At 39.8% G+C, this 21,748-nt stretch overlaps 2 protein-coding genes across 3 annotated transcripts in view; one reads left to right on the forward strand and one right to left on the reverse strand.

Annotated features, from left to right (window-relative positions):
* The first annotated feature begins 547 nt into the window (after window positions 1–547).
* Window positions 548–3,577, forward strand: LOC111328800 (protein decapentaplegic). The gene is made up of 2 exons (XM_022933313.2): window positions 548–909; window positions 2,196–3,577. Exons 1-2 carry the CDS (start codon window positions 567–569, stop codon window positions 2,975–2,977), a joined length of 1,125 nt encoding a protein of 374 aa, XP_022789048.2. The 5' UTR covers window positions 548–566; the 3' UTR covers window positions 2,978–3,577.
* A 484-nt stretch (window positions 3,578–4,061) lies between these two features.
* The window catches only part of LOC111328799 (C-myc promoter-binding protein), a 35,274-nt gene continuing 17,587 nt past the window's right edge, over window positions 4,062–21,748 (reverse strand). For both annotated transcript variants that reach the window (XM_022933311.2, XM_088758692.1), the window contains 27 exons: window positions 21,613–21,694; window positions 21,273–21,315; window positions 20,935–21,013; window positions 20,556–20,632; window positions 19,942–20,009; window positions 19,432–19,505; window positions 19,173–19,234; window positions 18,978–19,061; window positions 18,096–18,148; window positions 17,222–17,290; window positions 16,688–16,823; window positions 16,221–16,261; window positions 16,032–16,131; window positions 15,362–15,406; window positions 15,036–15,098; window positions 14,034–14,099; window positions 13,375–13,501; window positions 12,497–13,097; window positions 11,971–12,022; window positions 11,292–11,679; window positions 9,085–9,242; window positions 8,637–8,729; window positions 8,337–8,448; window positions 7,607–7,652; window positions 6,803–6,913; window positions 6,366–6,430; window positions 4,062–5,774 (listed from right to left, as the gene is read on the reverse strand). In XM_022933311.2, the coding sequence (XP_022789046.2) occupies window positions 5,593–5,774; window positions 6,366–6,430; window positions 6,803–6,913; window positions 7,607–7,652; window positions 8,337–8,448; window positions 8,637–8,729; window positions 9,085–9,242; window positions 11,292–11,679; window positions 11,971–12,022; window positions 12,497–13,097; window positions 13,375–13,501; window positions 14,034–14,099; window positions 15,036–15,098; window positions 15,362–15,406; window positions 16,032–16,131; window positions 16,221–16,261; window positions 16,688–16,823; window positions 17,222–17,290; window positions 18,096–18,148; window positions 18,978–19,061; window positions 19,173–19,234; window positions 19,432–19,505; window positions 19,942–20,009; window positions 20,556–20,632; window positions 20,935–21,013; window positions 21,273–21,315; window positions 21,613–21,694 (3,077 nt within the window). In that variant the 3' untranslated portion in view covers window positions 4,062–5,592. The remainder of the gene's footprint in view (window positions 5,775–6,365; window positions 6,431–6,802; window positions 6,914–7,606; window positions 7,653–8,336; window positions 8,449–8,636; window positions 8,730–9,084; window positions 9,243–11,291; window positions 11,680–11,970; window positions 12,023–12,496; window positions 13,098–13,374; window positions 13,502–14,033; window positions 14,100–15,035; window positions 15,099–15,361; window positions 15,407–16,031; window positions 16,132–16,220; window positions 16,262–16,687; window positions 16,824–17,221; window positions 17,291–18,095; window positions 18,149–18,977; window positions 19,062–19,172; window positions 19,235–19,431; window positions 19,506–19,941; window positions 20,010–20,555; window positions 20,633–20,934; window positions 21,014–21,272; window positions 21,316–21,612; window positions 21,695–21,748) is intronic.

Below are 21,748 nucleotides of genomic sequence, written 5' to 3' on the forward strand. Positions count from 1 at the left end.
GAAGTTGATAGCCTTTACAAATCTCTTTGCCTCAATTTGTTGACTCTGTCAAGTCTGAATAACCGTCAATTACCGTTGATAACGAAGTGGCAGTACAACGGAAACCCTATTGGCTTTCCGAAAAAGTTTTGTTAGTTTTCCATGTGCTCTAAACTCCGAGGGGAGAATATGTTACTGTAGACACTTAAAAAAAGATAAAGGAATTACTGTTTCGTGCAAATGCCGACGATGCAATCCTGGATGACAAGATGGACGGGGGAGGTTGTGAAGTGTATTTGACCCTCTTCCTCTCTTTTTTTCAGGAAAAGGTTATGATTTATGGTAGAAAAATAATTCGGAATTCCTCTTAATGACGACCAATGTTTAGGGTAATCTCTTTTATCTTTTAACTTCAGGCCTGCATTTCATCATAGGATAATTCTTTCGTGATGCTATCTAACGAAAAGGATAGTTTATCACGAGCACGCTTCCGCTGATACCCCACAAAACTTGACCGAGACAAAACAAAACTGACAATCGGTAAAACGCAAAGAAAAAGATGCGTTTTTTAACTGACGGGCTAGTCAATGAGCGTCTATATAATCACGATTTTTATCTGGCTAAGTACATTCTCATTGAGAAGACGCATTCACTCGCTGTACAGTCACGTCCTCCAGCGCATCATGGGCACCAACAAGTCGCCCCGTATTCTTGTAATGCTATTCGCAACTTTCGCCTCTTGTTTCCAGAGTAATGCAAGTGATACTGGTGAAACGTACAGGTCATTGCTCGGAACACAAAGTCAAGACAGGCCACCGCGTACTAACTCAGTCACAAAGTCAGCAGAGAAATCAGCAGATTATATGTTACGTCTTCTTCAGATGTTTGGTCCCATCAAAGGAAACACTCTGCTCGGTTTCACAGATATTGGTGAGTTGATATGTAACCTGCGCGAAGTTCTGTCGATTTTAAATATTAAAACGCGTTGTGGTCTGGTCGCTTTCACCTGCCGATTCACTTAGCGGGTAGTGCATGGGGTAAGATATTATCCCAGACAACGGCTACCCGTTACTGTTTCCACAGGTCTTCTGGCCTTACTCGCTTCACTGTCATTGCTTAGCTTTGAAACACGATCTCATAAGGAAAATGCACTGTTAAATCAAAATCTGTTATGATCGTCACATGCTTTTCCTTTCAATGCTGTGCATATAGCTAAATAACCCACCAATAACGTAGCTCCATTTTCTGCCTTTAAAAACACACACAACCCACAATTCCTCTATTCGCTCCGACGAAGGGCTAACGCTCGAAACGTCAGCTTTTGTAATCATTACGGTGGCCAATTTACCATTTCAACTTTGTTGATATATCCAAATTATATAGCTAAATAGTTTCACAGTATGAAAAAGTTTTTCCCGCTTCTCTGATTTTTTTTTATTTTTTTTTTATTTTTTTGGCTTATGTGTACATGTTGTATCCGTTTTCTTTTCTAACCTTCTTTTTCACCTTGATTTTGTGCCATCCCTCTATGCTATCGAACCACCTGGGTTTTGGGAGAATAATTCTCGTTTTTATTTGACATCTATTAAATAAGTTTGTCATGGGTGTGGGACACGCGAAGAGGACATTGCCTGCTGTATTTCCCATCAAGACTCATATTTAATTAAATTCTAGAGGCTACAATGAATTTTCCGCACAAAAGGGGTTGGAGCAGGTTATGCAATTCGTTTGACTTACCAAAGCTTAAAACCAAAGGAGCGTGCCATAAATGAAAGGACAAGTATTGATTACTATCAACTTGTATTTCCGTCTATGATGCCAAGTAAAGGATTGTTTTGAAACAATAATCTACAAATGCATTAAAAAACCATTTTTGTTTCCTGAGAGGTTTCGTGTTAATTCAGGTCTAATGCAGTGATGATAAATTGAACATGACAGGAAACAAAATTTGTCCTAAAATTTGGAAAGCGAAACGCCAGCTTTATTCCACCTTTTATTCTTCTGACCATTCTAACTCATCTCTTAGCAGTGGCACTAGAACATTCTCTCTGAAAATACCGGCGGGTTTGAGGGGGGGGAAGGGGGTAAAATACGGTTTGAGGGGGGAGGGGTAAAATACGGCTAGACATCTTCCCGATGTTTATTCATAGTGAACATTATGTACGAAAAGGAATCCACGTGAAAATCCAGTAATTTTGTTTCCCTTATCTTTTCAGATGGCACGAGTGACAGGCATTTGAAATTCAATATTTCAGTTAGGACGAAAGTGCTGACATTTGCCGAGCTTCAGCTTTACAAACTTCCCCATGATCAGAGTGACAAAAACTTCATCCCCACAGCGTCAGTCTTCATCTTTGACATTTACAGTGGACAGCGGTTGTCATCTCAGACCATCTCCATGGAAACAGTCGGTTGGATGAACTTTACCTTGCCATTGGATGTCATTAATCAATGGAATGAAAAGCCAGAGCGAAACGCCGGAATCAAAGTGAACGTCAGCGACACCACGATGTCACCTTTAATAAGATTTGCGACAAATGAAATAAACTCAAGTTTGGAAATGCTTCTTCTCATTCATACTACTGATCTTTCTAAAAGTTTCCCAAAACTGGGCACCAATTTCACATCCATTGCTAACCCGCTTCGGCGCATGCGCAGGTCATTACACCCCAACCATAGAGGACCTTGTGGACGTCATGAACTGAGCGTGCAATTTAAAGACCTTGGATGGGATAAGTGGATTATTGCGCCACGCATGTACTCGGCATATTATTGCGCAGGAACGTGCAAAAATGCTGACGTCAACATAGAGACGACCAATCACGCCCGGATACAGTTATTCTTAAGTGAACATGATTCGAACCCACCAGCTTCACCTTGCTGCGTCCCAGGAGAATTAGGATCCATTGACCTGTTGTTCTACGGCGAACCAGGGCAGAGCACATACATCCTCAAGAAAATGGATGAATTTGTAGTGATGTCCTGTGCCTGTCTTTAAAGACGTGACACCACAGCTTACTAAGATGATTCTCTCACTCGCTCGCCAGGGAAGAGAAGAGCCACAAGAAAACCTGTTTTATATTTGAAGTCGGCAAGTTGTTCTGTAGAGTCGACTTCTTGTTGCACAAGACTCGTTAGACTTGCAGATATTGACCGGTCAGTGATTTTGAAACATGACGGAAAAATTCAAATTTAGTTGAAACTGAAACTCGCCAAGATGACTGTAATCGATGTGATTTTTTAGTTATCAAAGCGAAATTAATTTAGTTTAGCTTTTCCCCTGTATGGTTGACAAATTTTGACAAATGTCTGATCGACCACAAACGTCAGCTTTTGTAATCGTTACGGTGGCCAATTTACCATTTCAACTTTGTTGATATATCCAAATTACAAATAAAGAAAGTTGTGTTGATATAAACAGTGCAACCTACATTTCGGTGAAAAAGTAAAGAATCAGGTTACAAGGCGTTGACAAGGAACCGTTTAAAAATTGTATTTTCACACAAGGTCTCCGAGATAGAGTGCAGTGAAGTGGAGCACACATTTATTTACTATGCATAATCATTTTTAAACGCAATTATAATGGTAATTGAACTGAGTGGAGTGCAGTTTGGTCTGAAATAATGCTAGTGTTTTCAAAATTCTACGAACGCTGTTTGTACAAAGTTGTCACTCATTTCCCCCTTATTTGATTAGTTACTTTAAATAGGTCTTGAAATCTGATTGGTTGTTATTTTTTAGTAAGGGTCTCTCATTGCCTCATGCGATTTACAGCAAAAATACGCACCGATCACGAGAGCCAATCAGATTGCGAGGATCACCAGTAATTTCAAAATAGATGTAATAAAGTGGTAAAGTTCTGAAAGAGGATAACTACGAAACTTTAACGCCCCAGGGGAAAGGTAGCCCGGTTAGGGTGGTGTCGAATGTTCTGTGCAAGCCAGGGAAACAGAGAGAGAGTTGATGGGAACGCGTTTGAATGTTGATATCGACAGTGAGTAGAGAGGGAAGAGCACAACACCAAATGATCCTGGAATAAGAAAATCAGCGTGGAAGAGTAAGCACCTTAACAAGCAACTCAATTAAAAAGGACAATTTACGGTTTTATTGCACCCTGACAAATACGAGTGTTCACAATGCGACTTTTCACAAGTTATGAGCGCTGTACAATTATTTCTAAACAATGACTGTATTTGTATTTACAATCTGATTTTTTAATAATACTTGGAAGCGATACTTAAAAGCACTTAATATTATTTTTCACGATTACATTGACTCGCCTTTTGATGCAAAATATCATCCACTTAAAGACATTTTTTTAACCTCTACAAAACTCCTTCTATTGAATTTTCAAGCCTCCTCCAAATTGGCACAGAATAGCCACGTTTCTGTCGATTGTTCCGGGCGATTGTAAAACATGACAAGTTAAATTTACTCTTTTGCGACTTGTTTAGCGTACAGTTGAGCGCGGAAAGTTTGCTAAATAATTAAAAATATATTAATGCTTTAACGATTCACAATTGTTGGTTGATAAAATCTGCGAAAGTGATAAGAATCAGGCTGGCCCGAGCAATTAGAAAAATTTACTTTTCCCCGAAATGTTTTAATTCCTAAACATAAATTAGAATTTCTTGTTACCTTTTTTTGCTTTTATTTTGGTAGAATTTTGTGGTAAATAAATTTTGCTCGAGCAAGTTACAATTCTTCAGAAAACATCTTGCGAATGTAAAGCTAGAAAAACAGTTTGCTCCCAGCTGCCGACGCAATCAGCTAGAATCAGATTATGACAGTCTCGTGCTGCAATGATTGACCTTGTAAATAAAATTTTCTGACTGTCATGTCAAGACAGTTGCACAATCGGACTGCTCAAAAATAACAAGTCTCTAAATCAAGACACGTCTGTCTTTCCGAGTATATCTATTTCCTCCTAAATATCTACCCACGAATTTAAGAAAATATTTATTAAGCCTCGATTGAACTTTTGCTCAGCGAAAAAAACCAAATTCATTGTGAAAGACTACCTTTGAAAAAATATTGGAAATGAAGACTTGCCTTAAAACCCCACAAGGTGAAGTTTGAAAAGTACACCTAGTCAGCAAAGAATTACGTGTGAATATAAGCCGCGCGCGTCTTCAAGCACAAAAAGCCACATTACTGCTAATGAATTGGGTAAAGATAAAAACGTAATAGTACAATTCCAAGTTTAAAACCCCCGTTGAATACAAAACTAGTTCAACATTGATGTCGGGCTAGTCCCGAACTAAGGTAAAGTGTTCAAAACCACTGCTGAGGTTAACTATATAAAAATGCGTTCCCATTGGTACTTTTTTAGCAGTCAAGGTAGCGCCAAACAGGAATATTCTGATAATCTTATAATGGTGCTTTCGTTAAATGTTTTCGCCCTCTTCCTTTACCGAATATTGCAAAGTGGTTTTCAACATATGGACAATTGCAACACATTTCATACGTCAGGAAACAATACCCAGTTCCACCATCTTACAAAAAATACTGACGGATTCCGAGATCTCGTCCTTCTCAATCTGAGGATTGAACATCTATACAAATCAAAGTACCAGCCTTCCGAAGACTCCACAGAGGTAAATATCTTCCAGATCACGTGACGCTATTGACGAGGTGTTTCGGGAGCCTGGGTTGGAGTGCGGGTGTATCAAAAACGCGCCTGCAGAACACTGCACGAGTTTGCGGGCTTTTGTCCTCCAAACACAACAGATCTGAGTGGTTCTTTGACTCCAACAGGCGTCTATAGGCTCGTCTGTACTCTTTGTCGAAGGCATCTAAGAGAGTAGTGATAGAAAAAGAAATCGTTCAATATAAAATGTAGTTGGAAATCCACTATGACAAAAGAGGAGTAAAAGAAACAAGTTTCTCAAAATAAATTGTTTTTTGTTCGCAACGGGGAATATCTACACTGTATAGGTAATAGCATGGCTTGTGTAATGGTATTTGGCAATAACACCGCGAGTGATATTTTAAAATCGTCCAAATTATTTAGAAAATTTTGAAATATTACGAGCCAGTATCATCGCCAAACACCAGGTACAGGTCATACTTTCATTTGTTTATAATTAAAGCTGAGTAATTTTCGGAAAAGCACAAGAGACCTTTATTTCATTACAGTCGAAAAAACAAACACAGGCGTCTGCATTCGTAACAATCTTTTTCTCCTTTCTTCCCTCACCACGTTGCCATGGTAACCTTGCTAAATCATCCATTTTTGCTCTCCTACCACTATTACACTGAAATAGTGATACTGTCAACCGATCAAATCTCCGAAATTTCTCGGCTTATATTATAATACTAAAACCATATTCCTTTGCTCAAAAGTTAAATTTCGTTGGATTAAAGGAAACGCTTTGATTTCTCACCGACGTCAACGTTCTCTGCCCCACAGGCTGTCAGTGACAAGTACAGCAATTCTCGATAAACACTCCTGACAGCAAGAAAATTACATCCGTTAAGAACAAACATACTCGACTTTCAAGAGCGATAAGAGTGCCCTTGAGGACAAATAGCGTATAAAAATTAGTCAATAGACATTTAATAAATAAATAAATTAATTAATTAATTAATACAAAAATAAAAAATAATTTAGATGAAAACTATAACCAAAACCAAAGTAGTCACACGGGCTGGGCTCGGAAAAACGTGAGTGAACAAGTTGTGATTAATTTTTCAGTTACGATCGGTTCAAAGGTGGGCGCGAGTTTCCTAGAAAAAATAGAGGCCTTAATAAAGCAAAATCATTGCAACCCAGCATTCAACCCGCACTTAAACACTGTTTCGAGTCTGGTAAGACACTTACCATTTTGCATTTGGGTTGATGTTCTTCTGCCGGTTTCGTTCCTCCAGTAGCATCAAAGTTGGGCTGTAAACGTCGTTTATCTTAATATGAGCCACTACAGACTGCATTACACTAAAGATGACGAAGAGAAGAACAACAGGTCAGAGAGGGGGTCCCGGTATCACATGCTGATCTATCACAGGTGAATCATAAATAATATAATTTATCATATTATCCATCCGGCTCCGCTGCGCACGTGTGCAGGGCCGGACGAGTTGACGTGAGCCAGTCGGAAAAAGCCGTCCGGCCTTGCTACCCTTGCGTCGCCTTGTTGCAAAAACTCAAAGATAAACAGAAATGAGAAGAATAAGTCGCTTTTTCAAGGAATTGGGAGTTTTTTGTTCTGACTTGAAAAAATGAAGGAAAAATTTCAATTGCTGAACTTTTTTTGTGCTCATGTAGCTGCGTGTACCCGTCCATCGCGTCCTATTTGGGTTGAAATTTTCGACACTTAGTGGTCATGCGATAAAATTCGCTCGGTCCGTACGTCATGACCTCGAGCCAAATATTTTCCCGCTCGGCCCTTCCACTCAGTCAATAAGTACATATTTAATAACTGGGACATAAACAGAGTCGGTTTTCGTGGAGAAAGAAAAATCATCCGAGGAATAATAAAAACTAACAATAAACTCGCCTCCGCCTCCCCCTCTCCCTCCCCCCCTTCCCTTAACCGATGTGACGCCAGGTACTGGAATCGGACTCAGGCTACCCCAGAAGGAGGCGAGCCACTCCACTTCCCTCCTCCACAACAAGTAAAATCCTTACGTCCTAGTGGTAAGTCCTTTGTCTTGCAATGATCCTTGCTGATCCGCTGCAGAGCAGACAAACAAAAAAATGTTTGAGTAATTTAAAGGTTTAAAGGTTTATTTCACAAATAAATGCATGGCAGCACTCTAAGGAGCTGAATTGCGTATTTACAAAAAGTGTAACAGAATATCTAATAGTATGACTAATGTAAGAATAATAATAAGCCTAAAAGTGAAATTGAACACTGTAAAGTGATGAAACCTATTATTAAAATTAATAAAGCTATATTTATATAATATCATGCTCAATACAAGATTTCATTAAAAATGTGTCCCTGAACCTATTTGTTTTCCACCTTGTAGTAATTTTATTTCTTGCTTCACTTTTTCCTCTAACAAACACTAGTCGCCTGAATTACATTATCAGCGCCATATGCGGAAATATTACTAAAGCCTAGCAGATGAAAACTTCAAAAGAAGAAATAAAATTTATCAGCAAGATACTTGCTGAGAGAAATGACCTGAGTTTCCACGCTGAAGCCTTATCTCTTAAAAGAAATAAATGCGACATTGAAAGTCGCGCTGGGTGACAAAAATTCTGCTTTTTGACATCAGTTTCTCGTCCGTGGGGCAAGAGAATAAATCTCCATATTATAACGCGAGAAAAAAAGAACAGGAAATTCTTTTCATAAGTACAACAGAAAATGTTCAGCTACTACCAAGAAGAATTACCGTTAAGTAATACAAACCTGGCGCATTCCACTGGACGTACAACGGGATCGTGTCATATTCCTCCCTGTCTCCATCCCACGAAGTGGACACAAGGATCTGGGTACCAAGCCCTGAGATACTGCGCCGCTCCTATCACGTGATCAATTAGAAAGAGGAGAAAAAGTAAAATTTCCCAGCAAAGACGTAGTGACTATAGATAAACTCATCAGTTTGATATACCACCAAATTCTCCCAACCTCTTACGGAGGAAATACATAACAGCTAAAAAAAATAATCGCACAACTGATTTAGGGGACATCAAGGTTGAGTTTCTTCACCTCGAATCTATCGGCTCTTTCGTTGCTGGGGTATGTGGACAACACGTGATCTGCTAAGTGCGAGGGCAGCTCAAGCCTCTTAAAATACCAAACCTGAGAAAAAAATCATCATTCCAATTTAGTTAGTTCTTCATTTGAATCCATTCTTTGCGAGGCGGTAACGAGGAAGATAAATGCATTGAATTCATGCCAAAACGACCAAAATCCTTAAAGTTGGTCTTCCTATGAGTATACATTTCAAAATACACTTTGATTGCACTTTCTCGCAAGTCAGGCTCTTAAAATTTTCACTTCGTCCTACGTTTTTCAGAAAGTAATGAAATCTATCTCATTTCGATGACTAAGCTTGGGGTTCACAGCATTCTAGATCTTTAAAAATAAATATAAACACGGTTGAACAACTCAAAAAAAAAAAGAAAAGAAAAGAAATATCAAAAAGGCAACTCACCAAATTCCAAAAGATGTCAGGTTTCGTTTGCACGACTTCAGGAGATTGTAGTTTGTCGATGCCATCATTTTCAAACATATTTTCGAGTTCTTTTCTTAAGACCAAAGGATTAAGGTAAGTCACCATAATATTATCCCTTTCTTCTGGAGCTCTGGACACTGTACGGAAAGAGAAAGGAAATCAATTTAAGGTGTAACAAAAATTACCCATATTTGGCTATGGGTTTGTGGGAAATTAATTTGTTTATAATAATAATAACAATAACAACGATTCACAATATCAAAAGTCAAATATTAAAATAATTAAGAACAGAATATTAAGTAAAAATACACTTAAAAGAAAGTTCCAAGCCACATGAATAAAACTATGAGATGTATAAACTGAAAATTCATTAAAAAAGAAAAGTTTTAAGCTCAGATTTAAAGTGCACCTAAACCCAAAAATGTTTTTCGCTCAACGAAATAAGCGTATTTTTTGGAGTATTTCTGTGAAAAATTTTTTTGACTGAACACAGACTGACTGAACACAGGCGGGCGACGAGGAAAGGTGATGTCAGCAATCACATTGCTGAACACCATCGACTTACCAACCACAACATTGACTGGGACTCTGCGCAATGCCTAGGTAAGTCGTTGGTAAGTCGACTGGGACTCTGCGCAATGCCTAACCTACAGCACTGACTATTTTCAACGACTGACTCTGGAAAGCTGGTTTACTAACTTAGAACAGACTCCCCTAAACAGATGTCAACAACTACCCGCTCCATACAAACGACTCATTCACGACATAAACATCACAAACGACCGAAAAAGAACGACCTAACTTTACCGACAGATCGAAACAGACTAATCACGACCGACTTACGTCACTTGAGTCTTACAGCCAATAACATCACGGCAAAACCAACCGATCATTTCACACGAACTGGACTAAGAACATTCTTCTGACAACAATCATTCACTTGACTCTGATGATGACTTCCGCACAGGTTGTCGAAACGTTCTCAGGACTACACTCACCCGGACGATCAGACTACACCTTCACAAATTTTTTTTTTATTTGCTCAAATCTTCAATTTTCTGTGCTCAGTCAAAATAAGGAAAATCGGCCGTCATCTTGGCTCACGACCGAGTTTAAAGAGGAATGGTTCTAGCTGGTAATGTGACGTCAAATCGAGAACACGAAAGTCTGCATTTCACACATTTTCACTTGTTTGAGAAGGTTGTAGTCGATATTGTCCGAAAATATGCCGACTAAGTGTGTGGTAGGAGGATGTAGACACGTGCGAAATTTGCAAGAGAGTATCGCGCTTCATACATTCCTCATACAACTGTCGAGGCAGTGTGGCCGAGTGGTTAGAGTGTCGGACTTGTAATCCGCTGCTCCCGGGTTCGAGTCCCACCCTGACCACTGGATCTGTTTCACGGTAGCCCCGAGTTCAGATCCTTGGCCACCCTTGTAAATAGCCAACTGGTTTGCCTCCGGCCAGTTGGGGTTCTTAATGATGTTCTTAATGATGTTATGTTCAATTTAGACCATTTGTTTCATTTGTTTGCAAAGACCACAATGGAAACTACTGGTTTACCAGTAATTGTGTAATCCTATAAAAATACCTAGTCGGCATATTTCGGACAATATCGACGACAACTTTCCCAAACAAGTGAAAATGTATGAAATGCAGACTTTCATGTTCTCGATTTGACGTCACATTACCCGCTAGAACCATTCCTCTTTAAACTCGGTCGTGAGCCAAGATGGCGGCCGATTTTCCTTATTTTGACTGGGCACAGAAAATTGAAGATTTGAGCAAATAAAAAAATGTTCGCACAGAAATACTCCAAAAAATACGCTTATTTCGTTAAGCGGAAAAATTTTTTGGGTTTAGGTGCACTTTAAAAAGTGGTCAACGACTTGCACCTCCTCATATCCTCTGGAAGATAATTCCATAATACTGTTGCTTCATACAACTCAAATTACATTTTAGTATTACATAAGTAGAGATTTGCAAGAGAAGCGCAATGTTCTCGGAGGAATGTAAAGCAATAAAAGTTCCTATTTTGAGCCATTGCTTTGGAACCTTAACTACCCAGAATCATCCGAGACTTCAACTGATACTTCAAAGCTAATTTCATCAGAAAAAAAGTAAAAAACACGTCATAAATGATAATTTTTTGTCTTCAAGTGTTCGTCATTCAATCTATACTTACCATACCACGTGCTTCCATGGCTACAAGTGCTGTTGCTACTACGCATGCGCTGAAACCACGATCCAGTCCTCGGGCTACCATGCAAGCTCCCCGAGGGACTGGCGTTAGCGCTTGACGGTGCACTGATGCTGTGGCGCATTCGATGGTGACTACCCCGTATAGGGACGGGATTAGAGGCCGGGGGAGACATTGCAACGGCACTTATTGGCCGCGTGGGACTGGAGAACTTAATAAGATTAGATTCAATCGTGGAAGGCACTGAGTTGCTGAGCGGTCCAGAGGTCGGCTCCACTTCGCCATTCCCCGGCAGCAGTTCGGAACTTCCGAAGCTGTTAATACTCGACGATAACTCCGAACTTGGATGCGATGAAAAACAATTCCGATAATCCTTAGAGGAAAGAGTTAAGGTTAAAAATGGTAAAAGAAAGGAATGGTATTCGGATGCACAACAAGAACAGTCTTGTGACGATGTAACCTTTTCTTCAACTTGTTTTTCTCTCTGACGAGCATATAGTTAGCGTTCATTCAGTTAACGTTTCGACCGTCACCTCTCTACGGTGGCCCTCTTTATCCGTTTAGTAAGATATGGGGATTTTCTAGGAATACAACTGAATCTGGACAAATAGCAGTTCCAAAATTCAACCAATCATTCATAACTGCACGAAATTTTTCAGAGTACCTTGATCTTTACTGTCAGTCTTGCAACCTGCTGAGTGTGGCAGTAGGGGCATCTGTACAAAGAGACGAAACAAGAACATATAAGAAAAAAAAAAGGCAGAGTAGTACAGCTTAAGAAGTGACGAATTAAAGTATAAAAACACGGCTTTTTTCTTCAGGGTGCTTTGCGCTGTGGGAAACCTTCAAAGAAAATTTTCACGCAGAGGGTCACCAAAACGTCTGAATAACTCTTCGTTGCGTCATCGTCATTATCATCAACTCACCGTGCTAGCGTTTTCAACTTCGTGCAAACTATTCACAGATTTAAATTGTATAATCTACAACATTTAACAAGGAAAAGTTGAAAATCTTTCATCTTGCTTTGAGACTTTCTCTTTGTAGCAACATTGATATTATCCAAAAGGAATTTCTGGAGGCCTCTCCTATATTCTCTCCATGGTCATTACACGTAGAGGCCATGATCTACAAATAAGCAGACAAACCCGTACGCTACACAAGCTACACGCATACAACATGAGAACCCCTACCCAGTGTTGAGGTTGGACTCGTCCGCTGTCCAGCCAGCCAAGATGTCTTCATCGTAAAGATATCGCCCGCATTTTGTGCACTGGTTACACGAACACAGCACAGCTTCCAGTGCAGTGTCAGGCTGTAGACCAGCAGGAAGACCAAAAATGACATCATCCAACATCCGGGTGGTGTACTCGTAAGGATCAGAGTCCTCACTGTTAGCATTGACATACAACGAGGAATGCTGCAAACCCTCATTCAGCGCAGCTGATAACACAGACGTTTCGCTGACAGTTCTACCGTTCGAACGCCGTTTCCTTTGTGTGGAGGCAGGCACACCATCCAGCGAGTTAGTGGACAGGTTCAGAATGTCCGCTGCTCCAGAAGCCGAGGACATTTCGCTGATTGTTCGTTCGCGTCGAGATTTAATCTCTCTATCTGGTGTGCGTCTACCTTCACCATCATTCGAATCTCCAAAGTCAAGCAAGCGCTCGCGTGACAAAGCTTTCTCGCGCTCGCGCGACGGAGTGCGTGATCGGTCGGATTTTTTCACTGTCGCTCTTCTAGGCGTGTCTAAGAGATCCAAGTCGTTGTTTGACTCCGTCGGGGACAAGGAATCTAGGAACAAATTACAAAAAATCCTTTCTCAACTAGGTTTGTGTTATATAATCTACGAACTAAAAGGAAAAGACAGCAGCAGACGAACAAAAAATTAATTTTTTTGCGATAGGCGAAACCATCCTCATCTCACAAGAAGCGACAGAATATTGGTTCAATAAGATAAGGAATACACCAAAGAGGCAGAACTTATCCAAGTTAGAAAAAACATAGCCGGGGGAGGGCGAATAACGATTATTAAAGCGACCTACTTTAAAAATTCAAAATTTGAGTTCACCTCCTTTGTTATTCTTTGCTAATCTCGCTAGTCTTTGAAGCTCATATACAGCGGCGAAGAAATTCCTTAGTTTATTCCACATGTGAGAACTGGTCGTGTTGGACGGCCATTTGCCCTCGATTACAGCCTACAGAAGAGAGAAAAGAAAATCGAAAATGATGCATCACAAACACTGAATGCACAGATTCTGTCATTACATAGCATCGTCATTCGTATGATTTGCGACCTGCTGACAATTTCCTTTGAAAACATCTCAAACGGCCAGCGAGATGAAAAAAGGTAATATACTGGCCTCGTAGTGAGAAGGGGAGGGAGGGGAGTGAGTGGGGGAGGGATGAGTAGGGAGGTGAGGGGAACAGGTAAGGAGGGAGAGGAGTGAGTGGGGGAGGGGTTAGTAGGGGGTTAGGGTAAGGGGTGGGGGGTGGGGGGGAAGCGAGCTAGCAGCAGGTTATCGAACTAATGATAAAACATACCGGTATATATCGCTAACAATAGACAGGTTGGAAACAACGTGTGGCTTGTTTTGATTCTTGTAAGAATAGATGCTTGTAAGAATTTCTTGAGTGGTTGGATATTCAGAAACTTTTATTGTCAGAAGAAAGTTCGGAAGTTTCATTCAGGGAGCCAGAACCGAGCTTATAACTGAAACATCTCTTTACCCTGTTGTAGTAGCCGTACGTGACAGCATTCGGTGTTATTCCTTGGTTTTTCATCTCAAACAAGACCTAGATGGAGAAAATGAAATCACCTTCTAAAATAAATTGTTACAAAGGGGCTTTTTTTTTTCAGAAACATCATCTTGAGCAACAGAAAAGACCTTTTTTCACTCAAAAGCCTGATCTATCAAGTAAAGAAGCAAGTTACCTAGACTATTTTTAATGCTTCTCGCAATTGTATTGTAAATTGACCATACTGCAAATAGTATTCAATTCAGCCTTTGCGGCTGCGATTTATCTATGTTATTAAACTAACTAACAATCTATCTATCTATCTACCTATCTAACATACAAACGCATTGCTTAAGGGGGGGGGGGGGTTGGGTGGGGTGATACGCGTGATATCAATACACTATCAAGTCTGTTAATCCTTTACATCAGTGTCCATATTCTCCATACGATTTTCTATACAATTCCTAGGATGCCGACAAGGAGAGTTTGTTTAACAATCAAGAGCTTCTTTAGTTGGTGATCATTTCCTTTCCTATAGCAACCTTAAAGGAGAAATTAGATGCTGGTCAGTACCTCTTAGGGGTCAAACGGTTAATATATAATCTCTGCTTCCCTTAACGCTACAAGCGACCATTTGTAATAAACAACAATATTTAATGTTATTCTTTGGTACCCATCCACACGCGGGTCAACATATATTGACGATGGAATAAAGGGGGAAAGTTTCTAAAGAAACTGTGGTGCTGCGTCGGTGGGGGGTAACAAGGTAATTTGGTAATATCAACTAAGTTAAAATTGTAAATTGGCCACCGTAACGAGTTAAAAAGCTGACGTTTTGAGCGTTAGCCCTTCGTCAGAGCGAAAGACGAAGGGCAAACGCTCGAAACGTCAGCTCTTTAACTAGTTACTGTGGCCAATTTACAATTGAACTTAGTCGATATTACCAGATATATTGACGAGCCCTGTATCAGAAACAACTGCTACGATAGTCACCTTCACAGCTAAGGCTGGGTGACCATACTGTCCACATAGCTGCATCAGCACTCGATAGCAGACCTGGTTCATGAGAGATTAAGGAGTTAGTCTCGTATCCGGGAGTGGACTGGTTACCAATCAGACCTGGCAGGCCAGAACAGTTCAGCCATTAGGGAAGGACAAGTTTCACAATACATCATAACTGTCGAGACAGATGAGCCCGTTCCAATTTTTTTAACTGGTAGGTTTTCTTTTCCTTCTCTCCCTAAAGTTAGGGAATCTCTCTCTTAAACAAGGAGTTGTAGTAATTTTTTTTTTTTTTTTTTTTTTTAAAGATGACTCACCTCATCTGGCAACTTGACGCCTTTTTTCTTCATTTTACACAAGATCTGCCAAAAACATATAGCAAAACATGAATGTCATTGTCTAACAAGGATGGCAGGGTTTTCAGTGGATGCATGCATAAGGTGGAAGCGGTTATAAGACACTCAACTGACATGCGTCGGATGAAAAAGTGCGTACCGGCATCATGCTCACTCACACTGGGGCGACGAGGCAGAATATAACACTTTCAATCCCAAGATCTAATTAGTAATTCTCCTTACTATCTGCCATACAATTGTTTTCATGTTGGTTAGGAGAATTTGGTGTTAGATGTACTGATAATCCCCCGATTTTCTTTTTTTCCTTATTCTCATTACTTGTCTGCCTGATATTGTATTGATATTGTAAGGAGAAATTCTGTCTTGGTCACTCGTGGGAGTTAAAGTGTTAAAATGAAAAGCAGTAACTCAGTGAAAGGCCCAGAATGATATTACTTATATGACAAATAGCGACTCCAAACTTCTGAGAATTTCATTTATAAAGAAGAGCTTCTCCTTCCATTCGCCCTTGGTAATGCCACGAAATGGTTCCACATGACATCTAAAAGAATCGCTAGAGATGATGACTATGAAAACTGTCCACCTTCCCTGATTATGGGCGGGCGACTTTAACACCACAGACCAGACTCACCTCAAGAGCTACATGTAACACTTTGGCCTTGTTGTGATGACACTTTACATACGCGGGGAGATGAATGAACCACAGACTGTAACAATGTGCTAACAGGCACCTGGCGTATAGAAAGACACACAAAACAGACATTACAAAACGAAACAAAATGACAAACAAACATATAAACAAACAATTCACAAAACTCACTTGGCCCAGCTGATGGGACTTCCAGCGTACCTTCTCGCCATCTGAAGAAAAAGAAAGAAAAATTAAAAGTTGAAAGCGTTCACAGCAAGACTCAACCATGTTCTGCGTTTAACGAGTTATGGTGACCTTCATCGCAAACCCCTGGGGTATTAGTGACCGGGAATAGCCCTTTTCCCCCGCTCTTGAGCATGCCCAGAGAATAAGATAACCAAGCTATATCTAATCGAAGAGAGCAGAAAAAAACGCCCCTAGTTTGCAAAGACATATTGAGACGTTATGAATTGACCTTTTTAATCAAAGAAACATGTAAAAGAACTCAGTATCTGAGCAACTGTGAATCCACCCCTTCCTCCCCTTAACCCAACAACAGTCAACTGATAACAGGTAAGAGTTAATTTTGAGTTAGGAGAGGGGTCGGTGCGGAGTTGGTTGAGCAGCGGACACTGAACCCCTCAGACTTTCATTACCAAAACAGACTGATATCTTTCTGCTTTTGTTCTTCTGGCCACAGGAGACACGGGAGGCGTCATGACAGACTGAGCATGAACAGAAAGCTTCTCAGGCTTCATCAGATCGACATTCAAAACTGGAAACACTGGATACCTGATGGAGGAAATCATCAAATCAATAGTTTTGAAAGTCTCGTTCTACGATCGCATGTTCTAAGTTAAAAGCCTGGGGATTGGGGTGAGAATACCTTCAGAAAAGAAAGAAGTGGCATTTTGTCCGCGAGAATTCAATGGGTCAACGTGCGAGGAATCAAGCCTCCGTTTCTGCTAAAAACAATCAACAAATTACGACGGACGCCCAGATTGTAAGTCCCACCCTCTCTCTCCTCCTTATCTTTAAGAAAACTGAAAAGTGCTTTGAGAACTACCACAATTTGTCAGGCCTTCACCTTTATTAAGCACAGTTTCTGAGATATCAGTTCAAACCTGTCTTGGCCGGCTTCCCACAGAATCTGCATTACATTTTATCAGTTTTAATGGTTCTCTACTTACGTATACAACTTCCCTTTATCCATGTTGGAAACATCTGGTGGTGTGACAACGTACGTCCTCTGACCACCCCTGTCAAATAAATAACGTGTATTAATTTTCCACAGATAGAAACTTGATTTGACGACCGCAGAAGAAAGAGTATCTAATCCATCAGGGGTTAAATCACTCACGGTGGAAACGGAAGTTTCACTGCCCTGCCTTCATAGCATTTGTATTACATCTCCTTTGGGTTACCGTTACTAGTCATGATGATACTATGTGCGTACGAAACCAACGTTTCTCAGAGGCGCCGACTGGCGTCTTTTTTCTTTTTTTTTTTTTTTACGTTTTTGTTCCAATCGCCAAATGGAACAATGTGGTCGCCGAAAAATGCAACTTGTATTATGGTCGTCCCACTGTGAAGTGCGAAATCGCACGTTTGAAAAAGACGTTGCCCTGCTTTACACGTTTTTCTACCTGAGAACGATCACTAGTTGAGTGCTTTCAAACGCAAAGAACTTTCCTCTTCTTGACCGCCGAATAACACGGAATTAATAATTATTGCAAAAACTTGAGGTCACTCGTCTGCTAGCAACCGGCACTTAAATTCTAGTCACCAACAGTTAATTTTTATTCGCATTGGCGACCAGCTGGTCACAATTTCGGACCCAGATAAGGCACGGGGTTAAAAGCCTATGTTGCGCATAACAAGTACCACAAATGATGACAGGAAACTAGTCGCCCTCAAACGTATGTGCAGCAAATTACAGTCGAAGCGATTTTTTTCAGAGGTCGTCAAGCGCGGAACATATTTGTTACATATGTCAAAATATCTGATACTTTTTTTTTGTGTAACTTAATAGCACTGTAAGACATAAATAGATCAAAATGATACCTTGCAACTGATTCATCTACTTCGACAAGGCGGCAGTCTGGTGATTGGTCCAGCTACAACACAATGCACGCAATGGCATCACTCACAGATCATTTAAAAAAAAAAACCTCGAGGGTTGAGAAGATAGATTAGGATTCCATGTACAAAAAATTCGAAAAAGTTAGGCTTTGTTATTCAATATTCAGAAATAGTGACCCGGCTCAGTCCCAAAGAAAAGGTAAATCGGTGCGCCCCAGCGATCATCTCCACAATGTGCAGGGGATTGCAGGCGCACCAAAACAACCACAGCTGAGAACTGGACATAGCTTGAGGATCGCGACTTAATTAAATGGATAAAGGGGGTAAGTTTCTAAAGAAACTGTGGTGCTGCGTCGGTGGGGAGTAACAAGGTAATTTGGTAATGTCAACTAAGTTGAAATTGTAAATTGGCCACCGTAAAGAGTTAAAAAAGCTGACGTTTCGAGCTTTAGGCCTTCCTCAGGGCGCCCTGACGAAGGGCTAACGCTCGAAACGTCAGCTTTTTAACTCTTTACGGTGGCCAATTTACAATTTCAACTGACTAAGTTGATATTACCAAATTACCTTAATTAAATGGATACTCCAACATCAGGTTTTAGAGTAAGGACTAGAGCTGAAAAAGTTATTTACCGAATGATTTACCGAAAAATAACTTATTCAGTCCCAGTCCTTACTTGGAAACCTGATTTTGGAGAATCGATTTAGTCACAGCCATAATTTAAAGCCTTCAGACAGGATCTACAAAATGAAAAAAAGAAAAAAAAAGCAAAGGGTCGTAGAAGTAAAATTAATTAATATCCGGAAGGAATGTACAGACATATCAATGACGCTATCAAAAAGACTCGTAAACGCATAGTTAGATACCTTTTCTAAACAGTTGTCAAAGAATGCTAACAAAGAGTCTTGTGATGATACAAAGGATCTCCCTTCAATAAACCGGCTAAACATCTGTTTTAAACAAATAAAAAATAATATGAACACAAATCAGAGTTATGGTATAACTCTAGTAAATACATCATTACGCCTTGGCTAAAACAGCACCATGGGAAAAAATGTTACCTGCGTCCTTGATAAGATCTGAAAAAACTTCGATTGGGCATTTGGACGACTCTTCAGAAAACCTAGAAAACAAAAATTTATGATCACAGTCTGGGTTTCAAGCCATAATAAACCTACTCAACAATATTCAATGCAGTTTATTTGAACATAACACGCGATTATTTCCAGATACTTTCACCTTCCAAAGGGGTATTCATGGCCAAGCAACAATTAAATCATTTTCTAATACGCAAAACAAGTATTTCTTTTATGTACAAACCTTCCAAGTCAAAAAGCGACGTCAGATCGCACGTCTCCTGGGTAGGTGCTGAAGTAATTGGCTTTAAGAAAGCCCTGTGAAACAGTTTTAACGGTTTAATGGGTCAGCATGGGTAGTGACAGCTATAAATATGCTCGTTATTTTCTATCAACTCGGGTACGAATATGACCGCTCTGACGAAGGGCTAACGCTCGCCGGAAACTTCAGCTATAGAAACCCATTATAGTGCCGGCCAATTTACATTATAAACTCAGTTTATAGAACCAAATTTTCTTGTAATACCACCCCAAAGACGCAGCACCACGGTTTTCCTAGAAAGCGATATTATCCTTCGAAGAGTGGAAACTTGAAGATCGAAGAAATTAAAGGTTAAACAAATTTGTTGACAATGATTTCTTGATACACTATTCTTTATCGCGGCGTTTACAACATGATAACTAAATTCGAATTTTTGTTTATTCGTTTTACTTTTTCAAATAATTTTTCGTCAAAAGAGAACTCATTACTTACTCATAGCCTTTCAGTATTGTTGCCATAAATCGTAGGAAAGCATCTTGAATCGCTACCTCTAGTTGAAGCTAAGAGGGATAAAAGCAAAAACAATAACATAGTTCACTAGCTACCTACATTGGTAACAGCGTGAGGTTTTTCTTGCTATAGATGAAAAGATCACCTTCGCAGTTTTACTGTCTTAAAAATTTAGCTTAATATTTTGAGTAAATCATTAGCAATTCGTGTGAATCTGAGCACTCCATTTGGATCCACTGTGCAAACCAATCAAGAATTGAATTGGTTTTCTTTCCCAGCACTCTGTGATTGGCCAAGAACACATCCTCTCAACCAATCAGATGCAAAACTTGGACCCAACGCCACTTGGCACGCGTTTTCCCGCGCCCCTGTCAGTTTCGTTTTTACTTTGAGGTCCCACTGGCTCCTTGGTAACCTTCCTTCGTTCTGAATGACTGTTGCAACTTCTTTCTATGACTGTTTTAAAAAAAATTCCTTCGAAATCCGCCCCATTGTTAACTCGTAAGTCTACCTTGGAAATTCTACTCGAAATTTCATTCCATCTTAAGGCTACTCTCCTCAACACTTCCAAAAATCAAAACTGCAACAAAACTTACCCTTTTTCTTGAATAGGAAGTGTCATGATCCAGCGGAGCTAACTCAATGGCTGGCTCTACGATATCTACATCAACAGCTACGATGAAATAAAATGGAACATTACACGACCGTGTACAAAGCTAACAGTTTCCGTAACACTTCCTGTTTTCTTAGCTTCTTTCTTATACTTTCACGCCACCAATTAACTCGTTTTGAACAATGTCACTCTTCACTCGACATAATTCATGCAAGCTATCTTGAATACTTAAAGAGCGTTCAATTCTCCAGATTAGTCCATCGAAAAGCTTACTAACCCATCTATAGCCCTATCTGTAGCCATGTTTTTTTAATCAATTCACGCAAACAAGTTAGTGAATGTCTCATTAAAGAGCACCTTACCTTCTCTTTCCTTACGAAACAGTTGGTATAACTGATAGAGAAGCTCATTCAGTCTTTCATGTAAGACTTTTCCCGGTTTCTGCGTAAAAGTAAAAATGTACTTTACATAATAGAGGCAAAAAAGGGAGTTTAGTAGTTCATGTTAATTCCACAGCCTGATAATAATTATTTATCAATTGTCAGCTAATGCATAATTACCACAGCCCAGGTTCGAGTGGTCCATGAAGATAAAATACACGCACTTATTGGTTTGAATCAACAAGCACTTCCAAATTTACAATGGTAGCAATAAATTTTAAGTTCCTAATGCATTCTTAATCTCATTTATCATTACATACCTTTGGAAGACTTTTCCAGCTAAGCCCTTTGACTTCATTCTCTCTGTAATGTACATGTACATAAAATCAGCAAAGAATTAAAAGAAACCGTTCTTCAAGTCATTTCAGTCATTATAAGGAACAAGAGAATTGCATTGCGAGAAAAACTACACCTTCACTGACAAAATATACAAATGTTCTTTGTTTTCCACTGATTATTCGAAGAGGTATTCAAATTATTTACATACAATGCAAGTGTACTCGCACGAAATGTGCCTAAAATGATTGTATGTTTAAAGAAATGGTACGAGTAGTGAGGCTCAGAAATAAAAAGTTTTGTCTCCCTGATCATCAAACTTACAGTGAAATAGTGTTGTTATCCAAGTCAACACAAGTGACATCATCTGGTGGATCGTACTGATCAAAGTATCGTGAATCAATGCCTGAAAAAAAAACAATAATTATTAGCAGTAGTCCTATTTCATACATAAAAAATG

The sequence above is a fragment of the Stylophora pistillata genome, chromosome 4, assembly GCF_964205215.1.
Source record: "Stylophora pistillata chromosome 4, jaStyPist1.2, whole genome shotgun sequence".
NCBI lineage: Eukaryota > Metazoa > Cnidaria > Anthozoa > Scleractinia > Pocilloporidae > Stylophora > Stylophora pistillata.